We start from the raw sequence: 27,920 nt of genomic DNA, 5'->3' as shown, positions 1-27,920 counted from the left end.
GTAGAGCATGGTGCTTGCAATGCCAAGGATCGTGGGTTCGATTCCCACGGGCCACCCATACAAAAAAATGTATGCATGCATGAGCTTTGGATAAAAGCATCTACTAAATGGCACATACAGTGCCTTCAAAGTATTCACACCACTCTACTTTTTCCCCATTTTGTTGTTAGTCTGAATTTAGAGATTTTGTCACTGAGTGACAGAGTATCCCATAATGTCAAAGTAGAATTCTGTTTTTAGATTTTGTATTACAAATTAATTAAATGAAAAGCTGAAACATCTTGTGTCAAAAAGTGTTCAAGCCCTTTGTTATGGCAAGCCTAAATAAATTCAGGAGTCAAAATCGTTGTGGAAAATGAATGCTCAGTTTCAGTCGCGCACGGCATTGCAGTACCCCAGCAGCATTTTAGCCACAGACTTATGTCTAGTTTGTGTTTTATAATTGTGCAATGTGCATAACTTTACTTTTTCTATGGAATTGTCATATCGTTCTCATTCTGAGAAGTAGGGTGATTTTTCTCCAGGTAAGCCACTTGATTTCCAGTTGGGAGACGAGCGTTTATTCATAACCGGTCAACTCTTCTACCTTGTTAGCAAGCAAATACATCCAAGTTGGCTAGACTTGAAATATACATTTTAACTGGCTTTACTCACTAGCGTGAGGGCTTGAGAGATTGTTAATGAGACCTGTTAATGGTTGGTCATTATTGGTGGATGTGCATGGTTCTGGTTACATTTGTAACAAAAGGGGAATTTTCATAGACTTGAAAGACTGAAGTGATTTTTGCAAAATAAAGCAGGTAAAACTATTTAGGTAATTTTATTCATGGGTCTTACGGTTGTGGAAGGCTTATGTTTAGCCTTTGTATCATTTTAGAAGCCCTGAATTCATTAGATTATTCCTGACTTTTTGAAATGTGGTGTAGTGATCTTTTAATTGAACTACAAAGCTTATTCAGAGATTTAAAAACAAACAAAAAATTGAGGGTAACACTGACTGTAGAAAACATTAACACATTACACATATTGAGTTGCACCCACTTTTGCCCTCAGAACAGCCTCAATTTGTCGGGACATGGACTCTACAAGGTGTTAAAAGCGTTCCGCAGGGATACTGGCCCATGTTGACTCCAATGCTTCTGACAGTTGTCAAGTTGTCTGGATGTCCTTTGGGTGGTGGACCATTCTTGACACACACGGGAAACTGTTTTGCGTGAAAACCCCAGCAGCGTTGTAGTTCTTGACACTACCATGCCCCGTTCAAAGGCACTTACATCTTTTGTCTTGCTCACTCAACCTCTGAATGGCACACATACACAATACCTGTCTCAAGGCTTAAAAATCCTTCTTCAACCTGTCTCTTCCCCTTCATCTACACTGAAGTGGATTTAACAAGTGACATCAATAAGAGATTATAGCTTTCACCTGGATTTATCTTGTCAGTCTGTCATGGAAAGAGCAGGCGTACCTAATGTTTTGTACACATGGTATATTGTGAATTGCCCAGCCCTAATTCTGTGTTCAATAATAGTGGTTAACATTATTTCTGAGGGACCTTACAGACCAATTATCTGTAAGGTCCCTCAATCGAGTCATGAATTTTAAGCACAGATTTCACAACAAAGACCAGGGAGATTTTCCAATGCCTTTCAAGAAGGGCACGGATTGGTAAATATGTAAAAAATAAAATAAAATAAAAAATGTAAAATAGACATTTGAATTTCCCTTGGAGCACGGTGAAGTTAATAATCAGGCTTTAGTGGTGTATCACACCCAGTCACTACAAAGATATAGGCGTCTTTCCAAACTCCGTTGCCGGATAGGAAGAAAACCAGAGTCCAATGGTGATTTTAAAACTATTACAATGGCTGTGATGTGAAAACTGAGGATGGATCAACATTGTAGATACTCCACAATACTAACCTAAATGACAGAGTGAAAAGGAAGCCTGTACAGAATAAAAAATATTTCAAAACATGCATCCTGTTTGCAACAAGGCACGTAACTAATACTACATTTTATGCTGAATACAAAGAATTGTTTGAGGCAAATCCAATGCAATACTTCACTGAGTACCACTATTTATATCTTTACGCTTGTTTGAAAGGAGTTTTTAGGATAAAATGGAATTACAGCCAAAATCCCAGAGGAAAACCTGGTTGTCTGCTTTCCAACAAACACTGGAAGACTAATTCACCTTTCAGCAGGACAATAACATAAACCAAGATGACATTGACTGTTCCTGAGTGGCCTAGTTACAGTTGACTTAATTAAATCAACTTGACAATCTATGACAAGACTTGAAAATGGCTGTCTAGCAATGATCAATAACCAACTTGAGCGCTTGAAGAGTTTTAAAAGGTGTGCAAAGCTCTTAGACTTACCCAGAAAGACTCACAGCTGTAATCGCTGCCAAAGGTGATTGGGGTTGAAATACTTATCTAATCAATATTCAACATTTCCTTCCACTTTGACACTGGAGTATTTTGTGTAGATCGATGACCATAAATTACAATTAAATGTATTTTTAATCCCACTTAGTAACACTGTGGATAAAGTACTGACTGAAGGCACTGTATTATAATGTTATTACTATTTTTAATGTTATGAACCTGTATGTTTCCCCTCAGGGTCTTGTGAACGTGTCTCTGGACATCCTGAGTCGTATCCACACCATCCCCACGGTGCCCATCATAGACTGCTTCCAGAAGATCCGCCAGCAGGTCAAATGTTACCTGCAGCTGGCAGGGGTCATGGGCAAGAACGAGTGTATGCAGGTGAGGAAGTGGTCATTTGGAGCTCAGTTGGTAGAGCATGACGCTTGCAACGCCAGCGTAGAGGGTTCAATCCCCGGGACCACCTGTTTGTACATGTGTGCCTGACTAAGTCGCTTTGGATAAAAGCATCTGCTAAATGGAATATATTATTACATGAAGTATGTTTTAGTGATGATGATAAGACTTTTTTTTTTATCTGATAAATGTTCCCCTGTCTGAAGTTTTTTTCCCCCATTTTTAAAAACACCATTGAAGACTTCACTTCAATGCCTTTTGAAATACATGATCTTAAATGATGAAAGAACGCTTATTGAAATTCACTTTCTAAATAGTGACTGAGTATATTTGGTGAACAAAGTTGTTTTCATCTCCCTCTGCAGGGTCTGGAGGTGATAGAGTCAACCAACCTGAAGTACTTCACCAAGGAGATGACCGCTGAGTTCTACGCTCTCAAAGGCATGTTCCTGGCTCAGATCAACAAGTATGTACTCCTCTAGACACTTACAAGTGATGTATGACTGTCTGAGTGTATGACTGTATGAGTATGACTGTCTGAGTGTATGAATGAGCTCTTCAGGTTGACTTGGTGACGGACTCAGGTTCTAATCTCAGACTCTTATTTCTACCCGTGTCCTCAACACACGCCCGTGTCTACACTACGTTCTCACTGCAGGGGGTGCCTGCAAAGCAAACACACACATACACCCGTGTCTACACTACGTTCTCACTGCAGGGGGTGCCTGCAAAGCAAACACACACATACACCCGTGTCTACACTACGTTCTCACTGCAGGGGGTGCCTGCAAAGCAAACGCACACATACACCCGTGTCTACACTACGTTCTCACTGCAGGGGGTGCCTGCAGAGCAAACACACACGCCTGTGTCTACACTGCGTTCTCACTGCATGGGGTGCCTGCAGAGCAAACACACACACACGCCCGTGTCTACACTACGTTCTCACTGCAGGGGGTGCCTGCAAAGCAAACACACACATACACCCGTGTCTACACTACGTTCTCACTGCAGGGGGTGCCTGCAAAGCAAACACACACATACACCCGTGTCTACACTACGTTCTCACTGCAGGGGGTGCCTGCAGAGCAAACACACACGCCTGTGTCTACACTACGTTCTCACTGCAGGGGGTGCCTGCAGAGCAAACACACACACACGCCTGTGTCTACACTACGTTCTCACTACAGGGGGTGCCTGCAGAGCAAACACACACACGCCTGTGTCTACACTACGTTCTCACTACAGGGGGTGCCTGCAGAGCAAACACACACACGCCTGTGTCTACACTACGTTCTCACTACAGGGGGTGCCTGCAGAGCAAACACACATGCCTCTGTTCCCTTCCCCAATCTCACATACCCGCACACACAAATAAACATGCACACACACACCGACACACAACCCTCTCTATGCCCTTCCCAAATCACACATCCACACACAACCCACTTTCCCCCTCACCCTTCAGTGCCCACTCTCCTCATCAGCCCTGACATGACGGCTCCCCGCGGGGGTGAAATAAAAATGGGGGATAGCTTATTAAATATCCACACCCAAATAATTAACTCGCTGGCAATTTACTGGAATCTCTGGTATCAGCAGAACTTAGCCTAACCTCAGCAGTAGGGACCCAACGCAGTCATTACAAACACACACACACACTCACTCTGCGGGAGTATGAACCGCTTTGGGCCTGGGGTTTGGGCCTGGGGTAGACAGTTGGGGCGTACAGTTAAGTGGTGTATCTGTGTGTGACTTGACACTCTGGGCGTTTCTCCCCCTCTACTCCACTCCCGCTGAGGAGAAACTGTTTATGTACTTTGACACGGCCAATGTGACGAGCACATAAAGTATGTCTGGAGGGGCCTGGTTTAGACTCCCACAGCAATCAGCCTCCATGTTCCTTTATGGCAATGCCAAATATGTTGTTATAGTAACCCTTTATAATTGATTGGCCCGCGAGCCATTTTAAAGCAGGTGTGCTTTCTCCTCGCTGTTTGAAACCTCTCCCAAAATGGTGGGGAAAGGTTGTTTGACTAAGTCCTGTTGAGCTCTTGTTTTGTTTACAGACAAGTGTTTTTATTTTGACTAAGGGGCAGATGTTTATTTTTTTATGGGGTGCCTTGCCCCTTATTCCTTAATCAAGTCCTGAATTGGTTGTAAAATTATTCAAATGTTTATGTCTTAGGTGGGAGGAGGATGCGTTGAAAGTGGTTGATGACTGTACATATTTTTCAGCATAAACAACATTCAAACGTAGGTCTCTGCCAGGTTCCACCTTGTCGGTCTCCCTCGCTCTTCTTGGTATTTTCAGCTATAAACTGGAGCTGAACACTTGAGCCGTGAGTTCCAGATTCTGAAAGCAGGATCAAGAATCCTCTTCTGGGTTAAAGTTTATTCCAGTATACGGAGCCATTACCTGCTTTGTGACGTTGATGAAATGTTGCGACGCTGTTAAGCTGCTGTAGTACTGTGTGGCTGGCTCTGACATACTCCACAACATTAAACGCTCTAGACCTTCACTGATGTAGTCATGTTACTTTCTAGCGCTAGCCGTAATAATGGGAGGAGAGCCTTGCCGATGAGGGGAAGTTTTAAAACTGATCGCTATTGATATACATATTCGAAATATAATTTTAACACTATCCTCGCTCTCTGCCGTACTCTACCGTTTCCCAATCTTAAACCCACAAATGGTTATCAGTGTGTAGGAGTTATTTTGGAATTGTTAGTTAGATTACTTGTTGGTTATTACTGCATTGTCGGAACTAGAAGCACAAGCATTTCGCTACTCTCGCATTAACATCTGCTAACCATGTGTATGTGATAAATAAAATTTGATTTGATTTTGCTACATCCTTCATCCCCCTCTATTCTCTCTCAATGTACTCTCCCCTCTATTCTCTCTTCCTCTCCATATCCCCATCCCCCTCTTTCTCCTTATCTTCCCATTTCCCCCCCTCTTTCTCCTCTATTCTCCCTTACTCACTCTTCATTACTCCCCCTCTCCAGGTCAGAGGAGGCCAACAAGGCGTTCTCGGCAGCGGTCCAGATGCATGATGTCCTGGTGAAGGCCTGGGCCATGTGGGGGGACTACCTGGAGAACATCTTCGTTAAGGAGCGCCAGCTGCACCTGGGTGTCTCCGCCCTCACCTGCTATTTGCATGCCTGCCGACATCAGAACGAGAGCAAGTCACGCAAGTACCTGGCCAAGGTGGGTTAGAGATGGAGTTCTGCTCGTGTGATCCAAGCACATATAGATGAGCTGGAGTTCTATGCCTCATGAGGAACAGCTACTAGTAACCTTCCAGCTTCTGTGAAGTACATGGCTCTAGCATGCCATCATTTGGTGTAAGCAACTGCTAATATTATGGATCACAAATGGTGAAAATGCTAGAAGTACGTTTATTTGCTTGCCTTGCAACTTCACCTGTGAAGGTCTCATACGGATGAACAGGAAAGCAGGTGTGAACTTAAACCCACAAATGGTTATCAGTGTGTAGGAGTTATTTTCATTTAGACATAATTTAGACTCCACTGGGCTGTAAATAGGTTCTCGAAATGGAGTATTTAGAGAAAGCACAACCTCTTTCTGATTGTTTGCGTGGTGCACCTATGTCAAAGAAACACCATCTATTCTTCACCACCAATCACTACTATAGTCTCCTTTTCTCTAGGGAAGGGATTATCAACTAGATTCGGTCTGAGGACAATTTTTTATTTTCTTGAGTGGATGGTCAGGGGGTCGGAACATATCAACAAATAATTTGTAGACTGCAAATTGACTGCCAGAAGCCGAAACAACAGATATAATATTTGTCTAAAACGTAATAATTTCTAACCTTGCATACATTTGTGTATGAGTACATGTATCTCTCTATTATGCGTGGGAATATTTTGGAACTTAGAGCTGATTTGCCCCCCAACATGCAACAATTTTAGTATTTGGAAATCAGTCATTTGAAATGAATTCATTAGGCCCTAATCTATCAATTTCACATGACTGGGAATGACCACAGATGCCTTAAAAAAAATAAGTTTGGCATGGATCAGAAAACCAGTCAGTATCTGCTGTGAACACCATTTACCTCATGCAGTGCGAGACACTTCCTTTACATAGAGTTGAACAGGCTGTTGATTTTAGTATGTTGTCCCAATCCTCTTCAATGGCTGTGCGAAGTTCCTCTATTGGTGGGAACTGGAACATGTCGTACACGTCGATCCAGAGCATTCCAAACATGCTCAATAGGTGACATGTCTGAGTATGCAAGCCGTGGAAGAACTGGGACATTTCCCGCTTCCAGGAATTGTGTACAGATCCTTGCAACATGGAGCCATGCATTATCATGCTGAAAGATGAGCTGATGGCGGCAGATGAATGGCACGACAATGGGCTTCAGGATCTCGTCACGGTACCTCTGTGCATTCAAATTGCCATAGGAAAAAAAAAAATGCAATTGTGTTCGTTATCCGTAGCATATGCCTGCCCATACCATAACCCCACCATGTGGCCTGTTATAGCTGTCAGGAAACTTGGCCCCAGTGATGTACTGGGCCCTACGCACTACCCTCTGTAGCACGTTATGGTTGAATGCTGAGCAGTTGCCATAGCGGGCGGTGATGCAACCGGTCAGGATGCTCTCGGTGGTGCAGCTGTGGAACTTTTTTGAGGATGCCCATGCCAAATTCAGTCTCCTGAGGGGGAATAGGAGTTGTCGTGCCCTCTTCACGACTGTCTTGGTGTGTTTGGACCATGATAGTTTGTTGATGAGGTGGACACCAAGGAACTTGAAGCTCTCGACCCGCTCCACTACAGCCCCGTTGCTGTGAGTGGGGGCGTGTTCTGCCCTCCTTTTCCTGTAGTCCACGATCAGCTCCTTTTTGTCTTGCTCACATTGAGGGAGAGGTGGTTGTCCTAGCACCATGCGGCCAGGTCTCTGACCTACCTATAGGCTGTCCCATCGTTGTCTGATCAGGGCTACCATCGTTGTCATCTACAAACTTAATGATGGTGTTGGAGTCCTTCTTGGCCACGCACCCGTGGGTTAACGGGGAGTACAGGAGGGGACTAAGCACACACCCCCTGAGGGGGCCCTGTGTTGAGGATCAGGGTAGAAGATGTGTTGCCTACCCTTTACATGTTGTTATTTTTGTTGTATGTGTATGCACACACACTGAGTGTACAAAACATTAAGGAAACAGACCAGATGAATGAATGTTAAAGCTATGATCCCTTATCAATGTCACTTGTTAAATCCACTTTAATCAGTGTAGATAAAGGGGAGGGTACAGGTTAAACTGGGGGGGGGGCAACTCAATATTAGGTAGGTGTCCTTAATGTTTTCTACACTATATATATTCATTAATTCTCAGGAAACCTGGCAGTCAAATAAAATGAACCACATAAAATATTGGTATGCCAGTTGGGGAACCCTGCTCTAGAGGGTCAATCTCACGCTGCACTCTAAAATGACTGAATACAAGTTCACCAGCCACCCCAATTCCCCCTCTGCTTTAGACTGACCATCACCAACAACCAGACCAATCAGTAGTACACACTCTGATCCTTTGATGCGCTCTCTGGAGGTCATGACCTAGCTGACTGTGGTACCAGAAACGGGGATGGGCTGTTGTAGCTAATAGTCCTACAGCAAAGCTATTGCAGGGGGGTGTTGAATCTTCTGCTCTGTGTTGTAGAAATATGTCCAGGTAAGATGCTGTAATTGGATCCTTCTTGTGTGATGGTGGACATTGGACAGCAGCATAGAAAACACTAAATGGGCAGTAGGGCATCATTAACATGACTATCCCCTGACTCTTTCACCTGTAGTAAAAATGAGAAACGGGACAAAAGTCTCTCCCTCTCCAGTATTAGCTGTGAATATTGGCCGTCACACAAGTACTATAATCAGCTCTTACAGAAATAATCAGGGCCATTAGCTTCCATTTCCTCTGGGCTGGTGTTTCTGGGGGGAGAACATTAAACAGTGCACTCTCACACAAGGGGGGTGGGGGGGTGTGTATGTTGCCCTTGCTATTGTATGGAGAGAGGAGATGGCTGGCCAGGGCTCAGTAACCGGGGATGTGTCCCAAATGGCTCCCTCTATTGTGCACTACTTTTCAAAAGTAGTGCACTATATAGGAAATAGCTTTCTGTTTGGGACACATCTTGGGTCTGGTCCTGGCAGCGTTTAGAGCCTGATGGATGAGCAGAGATGTCCAGTGATTATCAGTAATTATACACAAGCTGTGTGGCCTAGCTGGCTGGCTGATAGGGGGTGGGGGGGTTAATGTCTCCATCAACAGCCCCCAGGAGGGAGTTCACCTGCTCTGTGACCCACTCCTCCCCTTCTCAAAGCGGCTAAAGCTTGCCAGGAACGCAACCTCCCTCTCACTGTTCATGTGTGCCGCTGATCTGAGCTCCAGAGATGGTCTGGTGATGATATTACAGACAATTAAGCCCTTTAGTCACCATTTGAAATGTTGATGTAATTTGTGTCCATGCTGCCTGAGCTCGCCAGCAACCTCCCTCTAACGGTGTCACTGTTCTCTCTCCTGCCCCCCATTCCCAGGTGCTGTGGCTGCTGAGCTTTGATGACAAGAACACCCTGGCGGATGCTGTGGACAAGTACTGCATCGGGGTGCCGCCCATCCAGTGGTTGGCATGGATACCACAGCTCCTGACCTGCCTGGTGGGGTCAGAGGGCAAACCCCTGCTCAACCTCATCAGCCAGGTACGTCAGTACCTACAGCACACCTGTGACCACTCACAACACCCGTACCCACAGAGATCCTATTCAATGAAGTTGTAATATGTGATTCTACGCCTGTACCCACCTCCCGTCCATAGAATAAGCCCATCTGTCTACAGCACAGTCTGTTAAAATTCTAGAGTAGAACAAAGGAAGGGAAGCATTGCTGCTCCATAGGTCTTATTAGATTGGTGCTCTTTGGCAAAGGGTTAATTGGTTAATTGGTCAACAAAAAAAACAAGGAGCACCAAGGCACTCTTCATATTTTAATTCTATAAAAAGTGCCTTGGTCCTCGTTTTTTATTTTGTTTCTCAACTTTCCTGTACCAGGGACGGACAAGCTAAGGACCTTTCTGTACTACAAGCACTCAGCCCTCCTATCCTCCTCTCCTAAATGTAAATGTTCCCCCATCTGTATCTGGCCTTGCATCTGTCCGTCTGTAAATACTGAGTGGACAGGTGTGTGTGTGTGTGTGTGTGTGTGTGTGCGCGCGCAGGCACATCAGCCTAATCGAGATGGATTAACAGCACTCAGTGCCAGAGTGGCCTCTCTCCAGCACTTTCTATTTATCAAATTAACCATTCAGATTCCTCTCCTCATGTATTGGCTTCCCCTTCCTCCAGTGAGCCCTTTTCAATTATTTATAGAAGGAATGAATATTAAGTTAATATCAAACTCATCCGCAGTGCAGGAACAGAGCTGACAAATAAAGTAAGGGACTAATTTGCTTTCCGTTAATGGAGTATTATTTCCCAGCAATTGAGAGGTGGGAACTTCAAAGACTATTTGGCTACATCAAACACCCCTTATCCACCCAGTAGAGCGGGAAATGGGAGAGAAGAGACAGCGAGGGTGGGAGAAGAGGGAGCGAAGAGATTTATAGATCATCTCTCACGTGAAGTGGAAACACTCTATTCTAAGGCGAGTCAGACAAGCCCACATCATGTGCTTAATGGGATATAAATATGGTTTGTTTAGTTATTAAATCAGGGTTTCTCAACCTTTTTGTAGCCTATTGAGGTAATGGAGAGATCATGGAGAGCTTTATGAATGGCTTTTGCAGTTTGGTATTTGGGGAATGGATGGGTGAAGCATTTTGTCGCCGTCTGCCTTCCTCCTCACCATATGATGAGTGAAGGGTAAAAGGTTGACTGTCTGTAAAAGAGAAAAGCAGGAAAGCACCTTTTAATGGATGGAAGCCTTTATCTTAGCGACGCTGAATAATTTAGTGTTGTGGGCGGCGGCCGCACGGCGGGATGCTTTAAAAACAGACAGTGAAATATTAATGAAGGTTAACCCTGAGGAGCAGAGGAGAGATGAATCACAGCGTTAACAGTCCTACAGCAAATCTAATCCCCCTCCAAAATATAACATCCTTCATCTCCCATTAAGAGCCTGATCTCTCCTTACGCTCCTCCTCCTTTCTCTCCTTCTGCCTCATCTTTAATGCCCTGCTAAGCTGCCACTTATCTATCCATCCCTCCACCCCCCTCCATCCTCCTCTCCATCACCCAGCATAGCCCTCCCTCTGTGCTCCTCTGTACTGTTAATGGGAGGCTGAGCCAGGGTTAGTGAGGTGTCTCTTTACACCTACAGGTTATTCCTCACCCCTCTGTCAGCAGGGTAGGGGAACAGGGGTGTAGGGTGTCAGTCTAATGGGGCCTGAGAGGAGCTGTGGTCTGGGCTCAACCACCTTGTTGTCTCTGTCATCAAGGCCTCACTGTCACTGTGCATAACTCCCGTGTGTTGAGTTGATCGACGTTCTAGCTCCCACCTAGCAAAAGGTGCTGAGCTCACACCTATGGCCGTCCACCTGTCAAACACTTACATCCATCCTGTTTATTCCCTGGATTGTTTGTGTCAAATCGTGTTTGGTTTTCTGAGGTGTCTTGATGACGTCTGTAGAAATGTAGATTATGGAGTGTATAGTTAGTTTGCGGATAAAGTTGATGCCGCTGAACTTAGGTCAGTCTAGCAGTCTAGGCCAAGGCAACCCTCTACATTTAGCCACAGAGTTGTTGGAACCTGAAATACCCTCCAGGGTTTCATATCTCCATTACACATTACAGAGCTGCTTGTAGGGTATCAATGTTGGATATTCTTTGGGATTCTCTGCAGCGTACACTCCTCTCCTGTGTGCAATGAGATCTCCGAGGGTAGCTTCTTCTTTGAATGGTAATCTGACCCCCCCCCCTGCTGTCTGCTAGGTGGGACGAGTGTACCCCCAGGCAGTCTACTTCCCCATCCGCACCCTCTACCTGACGCTCAAGATCGAGCAGAGGGAACGCTACAAGAGCGGTAAGTTGTGTGTGTGCCGATTTCACCACGGTTTGAACATTAAAGGTGATATGTCCCCTTTTGGACACGAAGGGTATGACTGCGTTTAAAAGCGGCGCTACTGTTGAGTAGCGTATTTATGTATTCACCTTGTAGATACAGTGAGTGTTCTAGCTCACTGACTTCTTAAAGAAAAGCGTTTATCAAACAAAGCTATGACTTTGTTTTGCAGGCTTTGAAGTGCATTTTAGAACTCATTGTCTTTTTGCTTCCTAATGCCTTTTCTTTTATCTACACTCTCTCTCCTTTTCTCTTCTCTCTCATCTTTCTCACATCACTACCCCTCGATTCTGCCTCCACTGTCTTCACACCTCGTTTTTCTCTCTCCCCACCTCTTTCTCCTCTCTAGACTCGGGCCAGCAGCAGCCCAGTTCGGTGGGGGCCCAGACCCACTCGGCGTCTGACCCGGGCCCCATCAGGGCCACGGCCCCTATGTGGCGCTGCAGCAGGATCATGCACATGCAGCGAGAGCTGCACCCCACCCTGCTCTCCTCTCTGGAGGGCATTGTGGACCAGATGGTCTGGTTCAGAGAGAACTGGCACGAAGAGGTGAGGCAGGGTCACCTGGGATGGTGGTGAGAGGGTGTGTGTGTGTTAGAGGACTGTGTTAGTCAGCGACCCATGAATCCTTCATCCTCCTGAGTATTTATTTATATTCTACTTAGGAATGCAACGGAAATACCGGTGCAGACTGGCCCCCCGTAGAGACATTTCTAAACAAATTCTTATTTTTTTAGAAATAGTATGTTAACCCCCAGGTTTAACCACTGTTCAGTTCCCTGGCCACTGGTTTAAACAAGAGAACTCTGCATCAACCTCCAACTCCTACCCTGTATCCACACAACTCTCTCTTCTCTCCTCTGGCTCTCTTGTCAATGCTGTATGACTGAGTACACAGAGCTGCCCATTCCCTGTCCTCCTACACACCCAGGCACTCATCTGTTCTCCTATTTCCCAATACTACCATTAGCCACCTCTGTTCAGTCCTGTGCTCCGCTCTACCTGAGTAGTCTGAAGCCCTGTTGAAGGAAGGGCTCTGTCATGTTTCTGACATGGCAAAGCTAAACTGCGACTTTTCCATCCAACCTCCAACACAGCGAGCTTACAGACTGGAAAATGGAAGTGACTGTCAGTGAACGCAACATTTACACAGAGGATTAACTTATTTTTCCTGAAACACTTTCAGCACCCACCTCTGGAATCACTCCCTCATTTAGAACACTATATCCTACCCCCCCTATAGAAACCTTGACTGGTTTCTATAAACCGGGAGAGCGCTGACATAATACAAGCTTCCAAATGCAACTCGCCGGTGCTGCAAAGTGCTTTAGCCATGCTGCGTGGGAGAGGGGGGTAGTAGTGTCTGTGCTCGGGGCTCACAGAAGGCACAGCGCTGCAGTCCGTTCCATTGGTTAAACCTGGACAGAGGAACACCGTGGGAACAACCTCACCTGGATACACCTGCCTGGGGAGAGGAGTTTTCAGTAGGGTGGGGGACTATTGGAAAAGGAGGGAGGGTTGGTGGATTAGGGGGGTATGGTGAGCTTGTGGGTGGCATATTTTGCTCACTATCAGCATTTTTAGGGTAACAGTGTATTATACATGTTTATTATACATGTTCATGATCAATATCTTCCTCCCCCCTTCCCATCCAGGTCCTGAGACAGCTCCAGCAGGGTCTGTTTAAGTGCTACTCGGTGGCGTTCGAGAAGAGCGGTGCCGTGTCGGACGCCAAGATCACGCCACACACGCTGAACTTCGTCAAGAAGCTGGTGAGCACTTTTGGCGTGGGGCTGGAGAACGTCTCCAACGTTTCCACCATGTTCTCCAGCGCGGCGTCCGAGTCGCTCGCCCGCCGAGCCCAGGCCACTGCTCAGGACCCGGTCTTCCAGAAGATGAAGGGACAGTTCACCACAGGTACACACTGCTCTAACCTCATGTAGTTTGTTACTTCTGCTAGGTTAATTATTTCCCTATTATTGATTTTATTTTTAAGAAACTATATATATATATATAACTCACTTTTGGAATCTTACTAACAGTGTTGACCCATAGGAGTGTAGAGGTAAATCTCAAATCACCCCCTATTCCTTATGCAGTGCTCATAGCCAGACATAACCAAGCTGCCAGATGTAGCCACGCTCTGTGTGCATCAGTAGGCCAGGGTTATTTTTCACCAGGCAGAAACAACAGAACAGTGGTGTTCCGGAACGTAATTGGGGCTTCTGAACCAGATGATTTGATTTAATGGAGGGCTGACGTATGTGTGTGCGTGTTTGCTGTGCTGGTTTGGGGTGTTGATTACACAGGCATTACACAGCTCTGCTAATCCAACCCACTGACTTGCCCTCCAGGCCTGTTTAGCGGTCATTTGGGTACATACAGGCACAGCATGTGGAGAAGATCAAAACGGTGCTTACTGGTACTGCAGCTCCAATGAGAGTTCAGTTTGAACTGAAGGATGTTTAATAGCAGTAAGAGAAACTATTGAAAAACTGCAGACATTTTTTATTGTGGCCTTTGTATTTGACCTCAGCAACTGTTGTAACTCAAATCATCAGCCTACCACATACTGTTTCATAACAATACCTTGGAAACAGTTATGCAGAAGTTAATTTGAATCATGAAGCGCTCCGTTTATCTCTCGTATGCATGTGTATGTGCATGTTAGTCAGCGACCCATGAGACAGACCCTCATCCTCCTGAGTATTTATTTATATTCTACTTAGGAATGCAATAGACAGACAGGTGCAGACTGGCCCACGTAGAGACATTTCTAAAAAAACAAATTCTTATTTTTTGGAAATAGTACGTTAACCCCCAGGTTTAACCACAGTTCAGTTCCCTGGCCACTGGTTTAAACTAAGAATCTCTGCTGCAACCTCCAGCTCCTTCCCTGTATCCACACAACTCTCCCTCCTCTCCTCTGGCTCTCTTCTCAACACTGTATGACTGAGTACACACACACAGAGCTGCTCATTCCCTGGCCTCCCTCTGTTCCCCCTCTTTTCCACTTCTGTTTTCCCCTCCACCAGACTGGAGAGGCTAGCTGAGCTAATGTGTCTGGCTACGGTACTGCATGTTGACTGGGCAGGGAGAGGGAGAGAGGCTAGCTGGGCTAATGTGTCTGGTTACGGTACTGCATGTTGACTGGGCAGGGAGAGGAAGAGAGGGCCAGAGAATAGAGAGCGAGAGAATGAAAATAAAATACAAAAGAGGGAAAGATAATTGAGTAATGGAGAAATTGAAAATTAGGAACACGAGCCTATGAGAGAGATGGAAAGCGGTAGAAGGGGAGCGTGTGGCATTCATTCATGTTACCAGATGTGTGGGTACTGGGTGCCAGCTGTGTTGGCTCGGCCAGGCGTCACCGGAGCTCCGACTCACAGGGTGCCTGCCGTCGCTCCCCAGCTGTACCCACGCCAACCGAGCGCCGCAGAGAAACCCGACAAGCCTCCGGAGCGGAACAAACAGGGTTTACAGCCCCGCACTTCTGCTGCTGCCGAGCAGCCAACCTCGCTGTGTTACCCGCTCCCTCCCTCGCTTTCCCTGGGTTTGTGGGCCGGAAAATCTGTGTTTATGTGCGCACACATAACATTAGTCAGAGGGGACTGGGGGGGGGGGGGGGGGGCATTCAAATCCAATTATGGGGAATGCTCTTTGCACGAGGTACTGTTTTCTAAATGGATTCACTCCAAAGCTCTCTGCTTGTCAGATCCCTGGAAAAAAATATTTTAAATAACTTCACTGTTCACAGCAGCCAGCGCATGTTTTCAGCTACAATATTTTCACCTATCTCTGTCAGGCTCTCAAACTACAGTACATTGGCCACATGGCATGTGAATGCTCTTGAGTTTTTCAAACAATTTTCACACTGAAATAACTTCTGTAAAAGGACATTTTACTTGGCTATGAGAAACACTCTGATAGGATTTTCTTATTTTGTCTGATGGGTTGTGCAGGTGAACATACAGGAATAAGTCTCCCTGCACTGAATCTACCGGACTCTAAACATTTTCTATTTTTATCAATAACAAATATAGCAGTTCAACACACAATAACACCAGTAGCCTTCTGCACCGCTGTTGTTGTATGAGACTGATTGGCTCTGAGGTCCAGACAGCCAACCAGTGGCCATCCAGCCGTTACATCTATTGCTGAACAAACCACTGAGTATAACTCACCTGAGACTTCCTGCTGCTGCGATAAAGTCTAGGGGCTATTTATAGAGACGGACCACCGACCACTGTGGTTCTCTGGGTATGAGGGGGGGGGGGGGGGAGCAGGGAGAGGGCAGTGAAAGAGGGAGAGTTACATGCCTCCTAGTGTTCCAGTCTCCGGTCAGGGAGAAGGTAGCTGTTTTAGGAGACTATGGATCAGAGAGAAGGGGGCTTGTTGTTCACAGAAGCATGAGATGACTGATCAGCGGTCAGTGAAAAGAGGAGCTGAAATAGCCCTCCTTCTGCTCTGACTCAGTTTCTACTATATGGCCAAGCTCAATGTGTCAAAATGTGTTATATTTTCAGCTCTCCTATTATTTCCTATTTTTACATCATAAAACAATTGAGATGGTAATGAATTCTTGTAAAATGAAGACAGCCACAGTTCATGTATTCTATTTGTAGGTTATATGTACTTTTATGCTTCTGAATCATTGGCAATTCAATAAGACTAGCCTAATTCACCGTTTCCCCTAGGATAGCAAACAGCAGGCAGGTAAAATGGATGCTACGAAGGAACATTGGATTTAAAAAAAAAAAAAAGTTTATTTAAAGTGTAAGAGTTCACTCCGAAAGAGGTTTGAAATGGCAAGGCCTTTCATTCTCTGATACACTTTCATGGTTTCATTACAACAAGCAGAGCACACCAGGCTTGTAATAATGGAGCAGGTTTGTACCTGTTTGATAAAGATGTCCTGGGGCCATCACCGTGGCTCCCTTTCTGCTTGCACCTTTTGTTCTACCGTTCCCTCCCAAGAATATGCACAATGTCAGTTGTGTCTTGAATATGAAATGTAAACCCTTGTGATTGTATCAGTAGACTAGCTCCATGGGGGACTGGGTGGAAAACGTACAGCACTTTGGTTGATATGGCAACGAAGCGCTTATTTCTGCCTCTTACGCATTGGTTCTTTTCAGTCTCAGCTTTGCTGCCATTGGTAATTTATCTTATTGCCTTATTTCCATCTGTCAATCTGACCATTTTTGATTTCTCTTTGACCCTTAATAGATAAACCATTTGAACACAAACTTTGAATTTCATAGTTGTCAGTCTAGGCTTTTGTGTTGGCTTCCTTCTAATCTAACAGGTTGTCTACCTCCACTTAATAATAACCTCCTGCTGGTCATCTGTCTCCATGCAGACTTTGACTTCAGCGTGCCTGGCTCCATGAAACTCCACAACCTCATCTCTAAGCTCAAGAAGTGGATCAAGATCCTGGAGGCCAAGACCAAGCAGCTGCCCAAGTTCTTCCTGATCGAGGAGAAGTGCCGCTTCCTTAGCAACTTCTCAGCCCAGACCGCCGAGGTGGAGATCCCTGGGGAGTTCCTCATGCCCAAACCCACACACTATTACATCAAGATCGCACGGTGAGGAGGGTGCACGTTTATATAGAAAGTATTTGCACACACAAGTGTTACACATCCATTACCTCCAGGTACTAACTGTGTATCGCGTTTTCTTCAGGTTCATGCCCAGAGTGGAGATAGTCCAGAAACACAACACGGCAGCACGACGTCTCTACATCAGAGGTCACAATGGGAAGATCTACCCCTACCTGGTGATGAACGATGCCTGTCTGACTGAGTCCCGCAGGGAGGAGAGGGTCCTGCAGCTACTGAGGCTGCTCAACCCCTGTCTGGAGAAGAGGAAGGAGACCACCAAGAGACACCTCTTCTTTACTGGTATGACACACACTGGGTTAGCTCTCTCCACCGTCTCTAGTCTCAGACCATCAAGAGACACCTCTTCTTTACTGGTATGACACACACTGGGCTAGCTCTCTCCACCGTCTCTAGTCTCAGACCATCAAGAGACACCTCTTCTTTACTGGTATGACACACACACTGGGCTAGCTCTCTCCACCGTCTCTAGTCTCAGACCATCAAGAGACACCTCTTCTTTACTGGTATGACACACACTGGGCTAGCTCTCTCCACCGTCTCTAGTCTCAGACCATCAAGAGACACCTCTTCTTTACTGGTATGACACACACTGGGCTAGCTCTCTCCACAGTCTCTAGTCTCAGACCATCAAGAGACACCTCTTCTTTACTGGTATGACACACACTGGGCTAGCTCTCTCCACCGTCTCTAGTCTCAGACCACCAAGAGACACATTATTCCTGGGACAACTCTCTGGACTATTGTTTTATGTCTGTCTGGTCTCCTTCTCTGTCCTCTGCTCTTTCATATATCATTCTACAGGTCTGTCTGGTCTCTCATTCCCTTTCCTCTCTGACTCTCCTCTTTCATATATCATTCTACAGGTCTGTCTGGTCTCTCCTTCCCTTTCCTCTCTGACTCTCCTCTTTCATATATCATTCTATAGGTCTGTCTGGTCTCTCCTTCCCTTTCCTCTCTGACTCTGCTCTTTCATATATCATTCTACAGGTCTGTCTGGTCTCTCCTTCCCTTTCCTCTCTGACTCTGCTCTTTCATATCATTCTACGGGTCTGTTTCTCTCATTCTCTTCTTGGCAGGCCAGTTTTTTTGACAGGCAGTCTAAAATCTCCTCTCTGTGTATCTTGGGCTCTCAACCCAGGAATAGAGAATTCAAGGAGCGAGTAGAAATGTCAAGTGTATCTCAGTCTAAAGTGTTTTTCCAAGGGCATGTCTATACAGTCCGATAAGGCAGGCGGGTGATGTTTAAATCCTAGCAACCTCTTTAGTTGTACTGTACATGTCGTTTTATTTAAAGAAAAATATGGCAGAGGAGAGAGGAATGGGAGAAATGAAATTGAGGTGAATTGTCGACATGTGTCAGGGCAGAGAATGTCAGTGAGTGAATGAAATAAGATGCAAGGTTATTCCCACGGGAGGCTGGCTGGGAGATTGAATCTAAATTGCCTTTCTGTGATTGATTTATCAGTATTATGGTGAACCACTTCCAGGTCAGAGGTCAAGGGCATCCTCATGGGGGGGGCTACATTCTTCTGGTCTGATGACCTAAAGAAGTGCATTTCAAAATAGAATAAGAGGGCTCATGTCTTTCCTTTCATCTGATCTGAAGAGAGGGGATAGACATTTAGAGAGAGATTGGAGAGACTGAGTATACAAAACTTTAGGAACACCTTCCCAATATTGAGTTGCACAACCCCTTTTGCCATCAGAACAGCGTCAGTTCATTGGGGCATGGACTCTACAAGGTGTCGAAAGCATTCCACAGGGCTACTGGCCCATGTTGACTCCAATGCTTCCCACAGTTGTGTCAAGTTGGCTGGATGTTCTTTGGGTGGTGGACCATTCTTGTTAAACAAGGGAAACTGTTGCGTGTGAAATACCCAATAGCGTTGCAGTTCTCAACACACTCAAACCTATGCGCCTGGCACCTACTACCATGCCCCGTTCAAAGGCACTTAAAACTTGTCTTGCCCACTCAACCTCTGAATGGCACACATGCACAATTCATGTCTCAAGCCTTAAAAATCCTCCCCTTCATCTACACTGAAGTGGATTTAACAAGTGACTTCAATAAGGGATAATAGCTTTTACCTCGTCAGTCTGTCATGGAAAGAGCAGGTGTTCTTAATGTTTGGTACACTCATTGTAAATTAGATAGATGGGTTATACATTAGAGGGGGATGGGAGAGACTCGCTCGCTCTCTCTCACAATCCCATTGTATACACAATTTCCTTTCCTGTCCTCCCCCAGTTTTCCTCCCATCCAGATGTTTGCCCACTCTCCCTCTCAGCGACTGATTGGGTTGTTTAAGAGGGAATGTGGACTTCTGTGGTCCCTCTACTCATTCCCTCTAAGTGAAATGTGTTCGGTTGGTGGTTTACCATGTTATGTAAATGTTTCCGTGGGTGTGATTTACATTCCAGGTTCTGTCCTCTGAACCTCTAGTAACCCTAGTGTTACCTCTTGTGTTGACACATCTTAGGTCAGATATGTAGACCTGTTGTGCAGTGTTGGGTGTACTAGTTTACTTTACACAGTGTATTGAAATGAAGGTGGCTTGTTTTGCCTTGGAAAATGTAGATGTTTAGTTAGTATTGCAATGTTGTATTGAGGTGGCTTTCTCTCTCCCTCTCTCGTCCTCCAAGGTTAGGTTGTATACAGTGTATGGATGTGTGTAATCAGTTTACCATGTTATTAAATTGTGCTTACTCTCCCCCTTCCTATCTCTCCAGTCCCCAGGGTGGTAGCTGTGTCTCCTCAGATGCGTCTGGTAGAGGACAACCCATCATCTCTGTCTCTGGTGGAGATCTATAAGCAACGCTGTGCCAAGAAAGGCATTGAGCATGACAACCCCATCTCACGCTACTACGACCGCCTGGCTACTGTACAGGCTAGAGGCACACAGGCCAGCCACCAGGTACTGTCTGGAACATACGCATGGAGACACACATACAACGACCGTCTGGCTACTGTACAGACCAGTGGCACACTGGCCAGCCACCAGGTACTGTCTGGAACACACAGACACACTCCCTCTGACTCTAACCTCCCCTGTCTCCACCAGGTGCTGCGTGACATTCTGAAGGAGGTGCAGGGGAACATGGTACCTCGCAGCATGCTGAGGGAGTGGGCGTTACACACCTTCCCCAATGCTACAGACTACTGGACCTTCAGAAAGATGTTCACCATCCAGCTGTCTCTCATCGGCCTGGCTGAATTCATGTTACACCTCAACCGCCTCAACCCTGAGATGCTGCAGATAGCACAGGTAGGGGGAGAGCGACGAGCACACACACACACACCTGGACATACAGACATGTGCATGCACACACACTAGGGCTTGGTGACATCATATCACGATTTTTCAAATCTTGATGGTATTTTATGCCTTTTAATAATAAGAGCTCTGAATATGCTTTATGGGTAGTTCATGACCCCAGGGTGGCAACGCATACATTTTAAATTATTTCAATGGGTCTTTCTCCATTCTGATTGTTTTATACTGTTCAATCCAACTTCATTTCCACACTGCCACACAGGGCTGCATGATATTGGCAAAAAACCTAGGCCTAGTTAATTGGTGAACTGTTGGAGTCATAGAAATATAATGATAAACTATAGTTTATATGTAGTGGGCAGCGCCTTGATACATTGTTTTGACATGACAACGAATGAATAAGCCAGGGAGGAATTATTGAGAGGGTAGGAAGCAAAGTGTTGGTCAGTGTTTCCAGGGGACCCTAATTCGATGTTACATTACATGTTTTCTTACCTTATGTAGCTAGCGAACATTCATGCTTCGCCTAGTCCTCTCTGATTTAAAAGATTCTGTGATTGAGCAACTGCTCTCCATTGAGTGACAAGGGCAGGGCAGGGTATACAGCAGGAGAGGGAGAAAGACGACTCGAGAAGCAAACCGCTAACCATAAAAATGGACATTACATTCGCCGGAGTTTCATATCACATTTTTACAAACCAAACATTGAAATACCGTTATGGAAGGAAAAGTCAAAAAAATTTAAACTGGTCCGTTCATTTCACCCGGTATATAGTAAAATATGGTTTACCGCCCAACCCTAACACACGGATAAACGCATACTCACACTCATAAAAGCGTGCACACACACACCTAACCCAGCCAAGGGCACGTGGCGAAGGGAATTTGAAGCAGTCTGTCAAAGGATGATTCATGTCAAGGAGACTAATTCAGTATGGAGATGTTCCTCCTTAGATTCATTAGAGATGTGCATCGCTCTGACTGGTAATATGCATGACTTCCTCTCTATGACATCAATGCAGCCCTGTCAGTCAGTGAGCCTCTATGGGACGATGCTGTTTTGACAGTCAGTCTTATTCCGACTCTTTGCTCTGCTATCAGAGACCATTCAATATAAAGAGCCCAGAGTGTGTGTCGCACCAGAGCAGTGGTACACACACACGCACGCACGGTCCTTTCGGCGGGCAGAGCGTATATCTCTGAAAGTCATTATTAAAGATGATTGTGTGGAACAGACGGACAGCCTCCTCTCCTTTCCCCTCTCCTCTTCTATGATCTGCTGACAGGCGTTTCACTGGGCAGCTAAGCGGACGCATTAAGCCCCCTCTCTGCCTGTTCCACGCCATAGATCCCATTAGCCACAGGCAGGATTACACGCACGCACACACGCGCATCCACGCACACTGACACCAGCATATCAAGGACATTACTGACATGTGTAACCACGAGCCTAGCCCCAATAAACACCACAATAACCCCATATTTTACCCCTAGAATAGTCAGCTTTTCTAACATAGTGCATTGAGATGGTTTGGCCTCTGCCTGCCCCCATCCTCAGAGTATGGATTGTAATGTCACCTCCCTCGTATTGTTGACTCAGTCTATTGATACAGCGTCAAAGTGGATTAGCAGTCACCTGTTAATGTGTTATTATTCAGGACCCTGCCTCAGTCCGGAGCCAGAGAAGTTTCTCTCTGAGCTTCTCTGATCCTCCGGGGGTCTAGCGTCTAACCCTGTTGGGGGAAAAAAACTCAAATGAAATGCTTTTGCCATAAAGCTGTCATAAGCACACTCACTTTCTCCCATAAACAGCTTATCTTCCCAGAATGCTCTTTGCTCTTCATACGGGTCCCTCTTTACACAAACGCAGGCTTAAAGACAAAGTCCTGCTGTATATACTTAACTCGACAGAGAAAGAGGGATGGAGGGATTATGGATGTGCTTGGGGTGATATGTTGTTTTATGGTGCTCTGTCTACGGCAGATCAATAAAAGCAGCCATTTTGTAGTTAAACACTTTACTGGAAGGCAGCTGTATCCTGTCCATGGGTTCTATACAGGAGAAACATGTCCATAGAGAATACCTCAGGAGAATGTTTATAGATGACTTGTCTTAGTGATTGTACACGGTGGAATCCAGACTGGAATCTACAGTGCATTCAGAAAGTTTTCAGACCCCTTGACTTTTTGCACATTTTGTTAGCCTTATTCTAAAATGGATGAAATTGTCGTGGTCCCCACATCAATCTACACACAATACCCCACAATGACAAAGAAAAAACAGGTTTTTAGACATTTGCAAATGTTTTTGTTGTTGAAATATCACATTTTACATCAGTATTCAGAACCTTTACTCTGTACTTTGTTGACGCACCTTTGTTAGCGATTACAGTCTTGAGTCTTCTTGGGTATGACGCTACAAGCTTGGCACACCTGTATTTGGGGAGTTTCTCTGCAGATCTGCTTAAGCTCTGTCAGGTTTGATGGGGAGCGTTGCTGCACAGCTATTTTTAGGTCTCTCTAGAGATGTTTGATCATGTTCAAGTCTGGGATCTGGCTGGGCCACTCAAGGACATTCATAGATATGTCCCGAAGCCACTTCTGCATTGTCTTGCCTGTGTGCTTAGGGTTGTTGTCCTGTTAGACTGGGGCGAAGGTACACCTGAGGTCCTGAGCGCTCTGGAGCAGGTTTTCATCAAAGACTTTGCTCAATTAATCTTTCCCTCGATTCTGACAAGGTTCCCAGTCCCTGTTGCTGAAAAACATCCCCACAGCATGATGCTAAATCTGTTTTTTTTTGCTTTGTCATTGAGTATTGTGTGTAGATTGACGAGGAACATTTTTAATTTAATCCATTTTAGAATAAGGCTGTAATTAACTAAATGTGGAAAAAGTTTACAAATGCACTGTATGAGGCAATATCAGGAAGTGTAGAGAGACACACACACACACTGATCCTAACCATTATACTTCTCTCCTCCAACAGGACACGGGGAAGCTGAATGTGTCTTACTTCCGCTTCGACATCAACGATGCCACTGGTGATCTGGACGCCAACCGGCCTGTGCCCTTCCGTCTGACGCCCAACATCTCAGAGTTCCTGACCACCATCGGCGTCTCTGGCCCCCTCACCGCCTCCATGATCGCTGTGGCACGCTGCTTTGCTCAACCAAACTTCAAGGTAAGCACACACACCTGTTGTACAACAGCAAATTACTTTCATGATTTGTTAGCTATGTTTCTTGGACAAAAATAATGAATCGGCATATTACAGTTTAAATTGAAGTCATGGTTGGTGAGAATTATCCTTTACATTGGTAGACCACTACTGTGCACCACGTAGAACTCACTGGTAGAACCATACACTTGAATTAAGTTCAATTCTTGTCTTAATTTAGACACTATAATTCTTGATGGATGTTATTCTGTGTGGGTATTTTACATCCCACAAATGTAAACTTGGAGGGAAATTCACTGAGGCGTATCAAAACAAAAACAACAGCCTCTCAGCCTCAGTCCCAGCTGTGGCAGGAGGAGGGCTGTATATCTAAGTTGGTCCTGTAATGATAGGGCATCAGGCAGGCAGCTATATGTCTATGTATAGCTTCATCCTGTAGCTACAGCCAGAGAGGGGCTGCTTCCTTCAGGAGGTGAACAAACTGGGATGTTGAAGACGGGGCTTTTGGATGGAGGGCGTGCAGAGAGCTAGAAATACACACACACACACACACACACACAGAGCTGGAGATGTATCCCAGAGGCCACTGCTTTCTTTGGTGGGGGGGCGGAGCGGTGGTTACACATACTTACTGGGAGAGGAGACGGTTGTTCTGACAAGCAGGCCCTCAACACACCATAAAGTGTGCACAATGAGTGGAGAAGGCCGAGTACGCAGCTAGGTGGTTAGCTAGTATTGTGGTCTCTGTATAGTTTATATGGCTGCTGTGTCTAGCCCTACCCAACATGGTGAGTTAACAATACACAGTGGTTTCACAGTATCTCATGGTTCCTGAATTAGTATCAATTCATAGTTTGCTTCCCATAAATAGTCTTGCTAGAGTGCAGGATGCATTTGGCTGCTCTCCATCATTCTCTGTTCTCTCCTCTCCTTCTCCCCCACTAGGTGGATGGCATCCTGAAGGCGGTGCTCCGTGACGAGATCATCGCGTGGCACAAGAAGACCCAGGAGGACACGTCCATGCCCCTGTCCCCAGCAGGCCAGCCTGAGAACATGGACTCCCAGCAGCTAGTGTCCCTGGTGCAGAAGGCTGTGACTGCCATCATGACCAGGCTCCACAACCTGGCCCAGTTCGAGGGAGGGGAGTCAAAGGTCAACACCCTGGTGGCTGCTGCCAACAGCCTGGACAACCTCTGTCGCATGGACCCTGCCTGGCACCCCTGGCTATAAGGGGGGAGAGGAGATGCCTGGCAGCCCTGGTTGTGAGGGGGAGAAGAGAGGGGGGAAAGATTAAGAAGACAATGGACATGATAAAACCTATGAAATGAGGGGGTTCTAATGCACATTATAAACAGGGTGGTTCGAACCCTGGATGCTGATTGACAGACAGCCGTGGTATATCAGACCTTATACCACGGGTATGACAAAATATTTATTTTTACTGGCCTAATTATGTTGGTGACCAGTTTATAATAGTAATAAGGCACCTCCGGGGGTTGGTGGCGTATGTCCAATATACTGAACCGGGGCTAAGGGCTGTATCCAAGCACGCCTCGTTGCGTCATGCCTAAGAACTGCCCTAGCTGTGGTATTTTGGCCATATACCACACCCCCTCGGGCCTTATTGCTTATGCTGCTCACACAACCATAAGATGTCATCATTGGCCACTGAATAGCGTGACAGGCGCCTTTCACTTTTGAGCCACAGAAAAGAGGAAATCATAAGATGTAAACTGGAAGTGAAGAAAATGCTTTTGTCATGTAGAAATGGTTCTGTCGGGTATTATTTTTGAAGAGGGCTTCCTGGTCTCAAGTTGAAAGGATGCAGCGATTTACTGTAGCAAGCAAACAAAGCAAGGGAACGATGTAGCGAAGTTGAGTGCTGCAGAACCAGTCAGGTACCCATGTTATCAGGAAATAGCCTGGTAAAACCAGTCTGGACACGTTCAGTCTTGTTTAACCAGGCTAATCAGGAAACTCACTATGATGGAGAAACTAAGGCACTCGAACCAAACGTAGTCTGACACATGTTTATTCTGCATCGCCTCTCTCTGTACTTGACTTACTGTGTGTTGTGTATATCATCCCTCCATGAAAATGGAACAGTCCAGGGAGTATTGGAGAAAGTACAGTACTGTTTTATAATGCTCATTTTGTGTAGAGGTCATATGATTTTCAGTTGACGTTGTAATAGTCTCAACGAGTCTTTTCTAAGTTTACAAGTTGACTCCAGTGAATCAACGCAATGTTAAACATATTCTAAGTCCTTCTTTTTGAGTTTGTATTATTATTTAAATACCAAATTATGTGTTTGACATTTTTTTTATATCCCTAAAAAATGTAGAATATAATGCTCTTGTGAATAATTATGCTGTGACATTCCTTTTCACTGCCTGGAGTGTGTGTACTGTACAATGTCCGAGCTACTCAAAAGCCATTTTTCTTTAGGTTTTCGTTCTATTGCAGCTGTCAGAAGTCTAGATGAGGATATTTTTTTTTTACGCTGATTGAATTCCCTTTAGCACAACTGTCTTGCACTCAAGCGTTCAGGTTCAAGACTGTACTCCGTAAGCAGTATCTATACATACAGCATCTCTGTAGTAGCCTATATGGGCTACACTGACATGTTTTTTGTATGCGTTATCCCCCATGTTTTGTAAAGGTACAGTGCTTTTCGACCAACTGAAGGATTGTTACCTCCTGCCTTGTAAATATGCATTTTGTTTTAATAAAATGCTCTTTTAAATAATTTCCATTTTCTGGAGACCCTTGTTTGTGTGTCGCCATTCAATTTCACAGTGCATCTCATACCCATTCAGTTACAATAGAGTTGATGAAATTACACTTCTTTCAGGGAAAAAAAGACCTTGTCTTACATTGCAGTCGCTACCTCTCACATTGCACACATCATGCTTGGCACAAAGGGAGATAAATCAATTGTGCCACACTTGGACAATGTTTTTGTTTTTTTCTATTCTAAATAACTGAAAAATGAAAAGCACTACATTTAGCTGGTCTGCAGTTTCAAGTAAATCCCTGTTTTGGCTGAGGGCTATGTGGAGGCAGAATAATAACCTTGTTTGCCTTTTTTTTGTTCCTCAGTGTCTGCCCCCCCCTCCTCCCTGCCATGGAATTCCAGGGGAAGACTACTGAGGTGTGGTCAGCCTCCGCCTCTCCCCTGGCGACTGATTTATCCATGTCCATATATCTCAGTATGGTCTGGCCTACGCTGAGTTATACTGTCAGCCTGCTCTCCACACTCATAAACCATGTCTTTAATACTGTAAATGTCTCTTTCTCTCACTTAATCTCACTCTCTTGTCATCCAACTTCTCTCTGTTGCAGCTCTCTCCCATCTCTCTCTCGCAGTTCACTGTCCCCTTTTATTGTTTCAGACTACCAACCTGCATTTAACAATGATACTTTATGGCAATCTGTTTGGCAGGTTAAAAACAAGTGGGCCTGAAGCAAGAACAGGCTGCCACCCAGGCTACCATCACATCACATGGGGCCTCGCCAGAAAATGTCAAATATGACATCTGAAAGACAGTATACCACCATGTACTGTATGTCCATATATCATGTTTGATATCCCTTTCCAATGGCACGTAACACTTAACAAACATCTAGGACTCCCATGATCCATTTCTCTCTAAACAATAGCATTTGAACTTGTGGGTGTCCTTATTGGCCTTTGTAGTTAAGGCATCCATTTCACGCCTCAGGTGTCTCTTCTGATATGAGGCTGGCAGTGAGATATGAAATTCAACAGCACACACACACACACATCACAACAGAGAGATGTGTTGTGTGCTGTGTCCTGGCATGTGTCCTGGCCGGCCTAGGCGTCTGCTGATGTCTAGACTGATACCTGGGAAGAGGATGTGATTGATGCAGACCGGTGGGATTGAAGTGGGGAAGGAAGAAGAGGGAGGGAACATGGTTGCTGGCACTGCCTGGGA

The 27,920-nt window shown here is 45.4% G+C and overlaps 1 protein-coding gene across 1 annotated transcript in view; it reads left to right on the top strand.

Moving 5' to 3' along the window:
* trrap (transformation/transcription domain-associated protein) overlaps nt 1–26,707 on the top strand; it is a 78,337-nt gene extending 51,630 nt beyond the window's left edge. The window contains 13 exon segments of the mRNA XM_065002508.1: nt 2,631–2,777; nt 3,158–3,258; nt 5,805–6,006; nt 9,365–9,526; nt 11,753–11,843; nt 12,232–12,431; nt 13,538–13,799; nt 17,245–17,470; nt 17,568–17,785; nt 20,237–20,421; nt 20,569–20,772; nt 23,767–23,961; nt 24,904–26,707. Coding sequence (XP_064858580.1) covers nt 2,631–2,777; nt 3,158–3,258; nt 5,805–6,006; nt 9,365–9,526; nt 11,753–11,843; nt 12,232–12,431; nt 13,538–13,799; nt 17,245–17,470; nt 17,568–17,785; nt 20,237–20,421; nt 20,569–20,772; nt 23,767–23,961; nt 24,904–25,188 — 2,478 coding nt within the window. The 3' untranslated portion in view covers nt 25,189–26,707.
* Nucleotides 26,708–27,920: the final 1,213 nt, after the last annotated feature.

Source organism: Oncorhynchus nerka, linkage group LG16, assembly GCF_034236695.1.
Source record: "Oncorhynchus nerka isolate Pitt River linkage group LG16, Oner_Uvic_2.0, whole genome shotgun sequence".
NCBI lineage: Eukaryota > Metazoa > Chordata > Actinopteri > Salmoniformes > Salmonidae > Oncorhynchus > Oncorhynchus nerka.
This window is presented reverse-complemented; position numbering and strand designations above follow the sequence as displayed.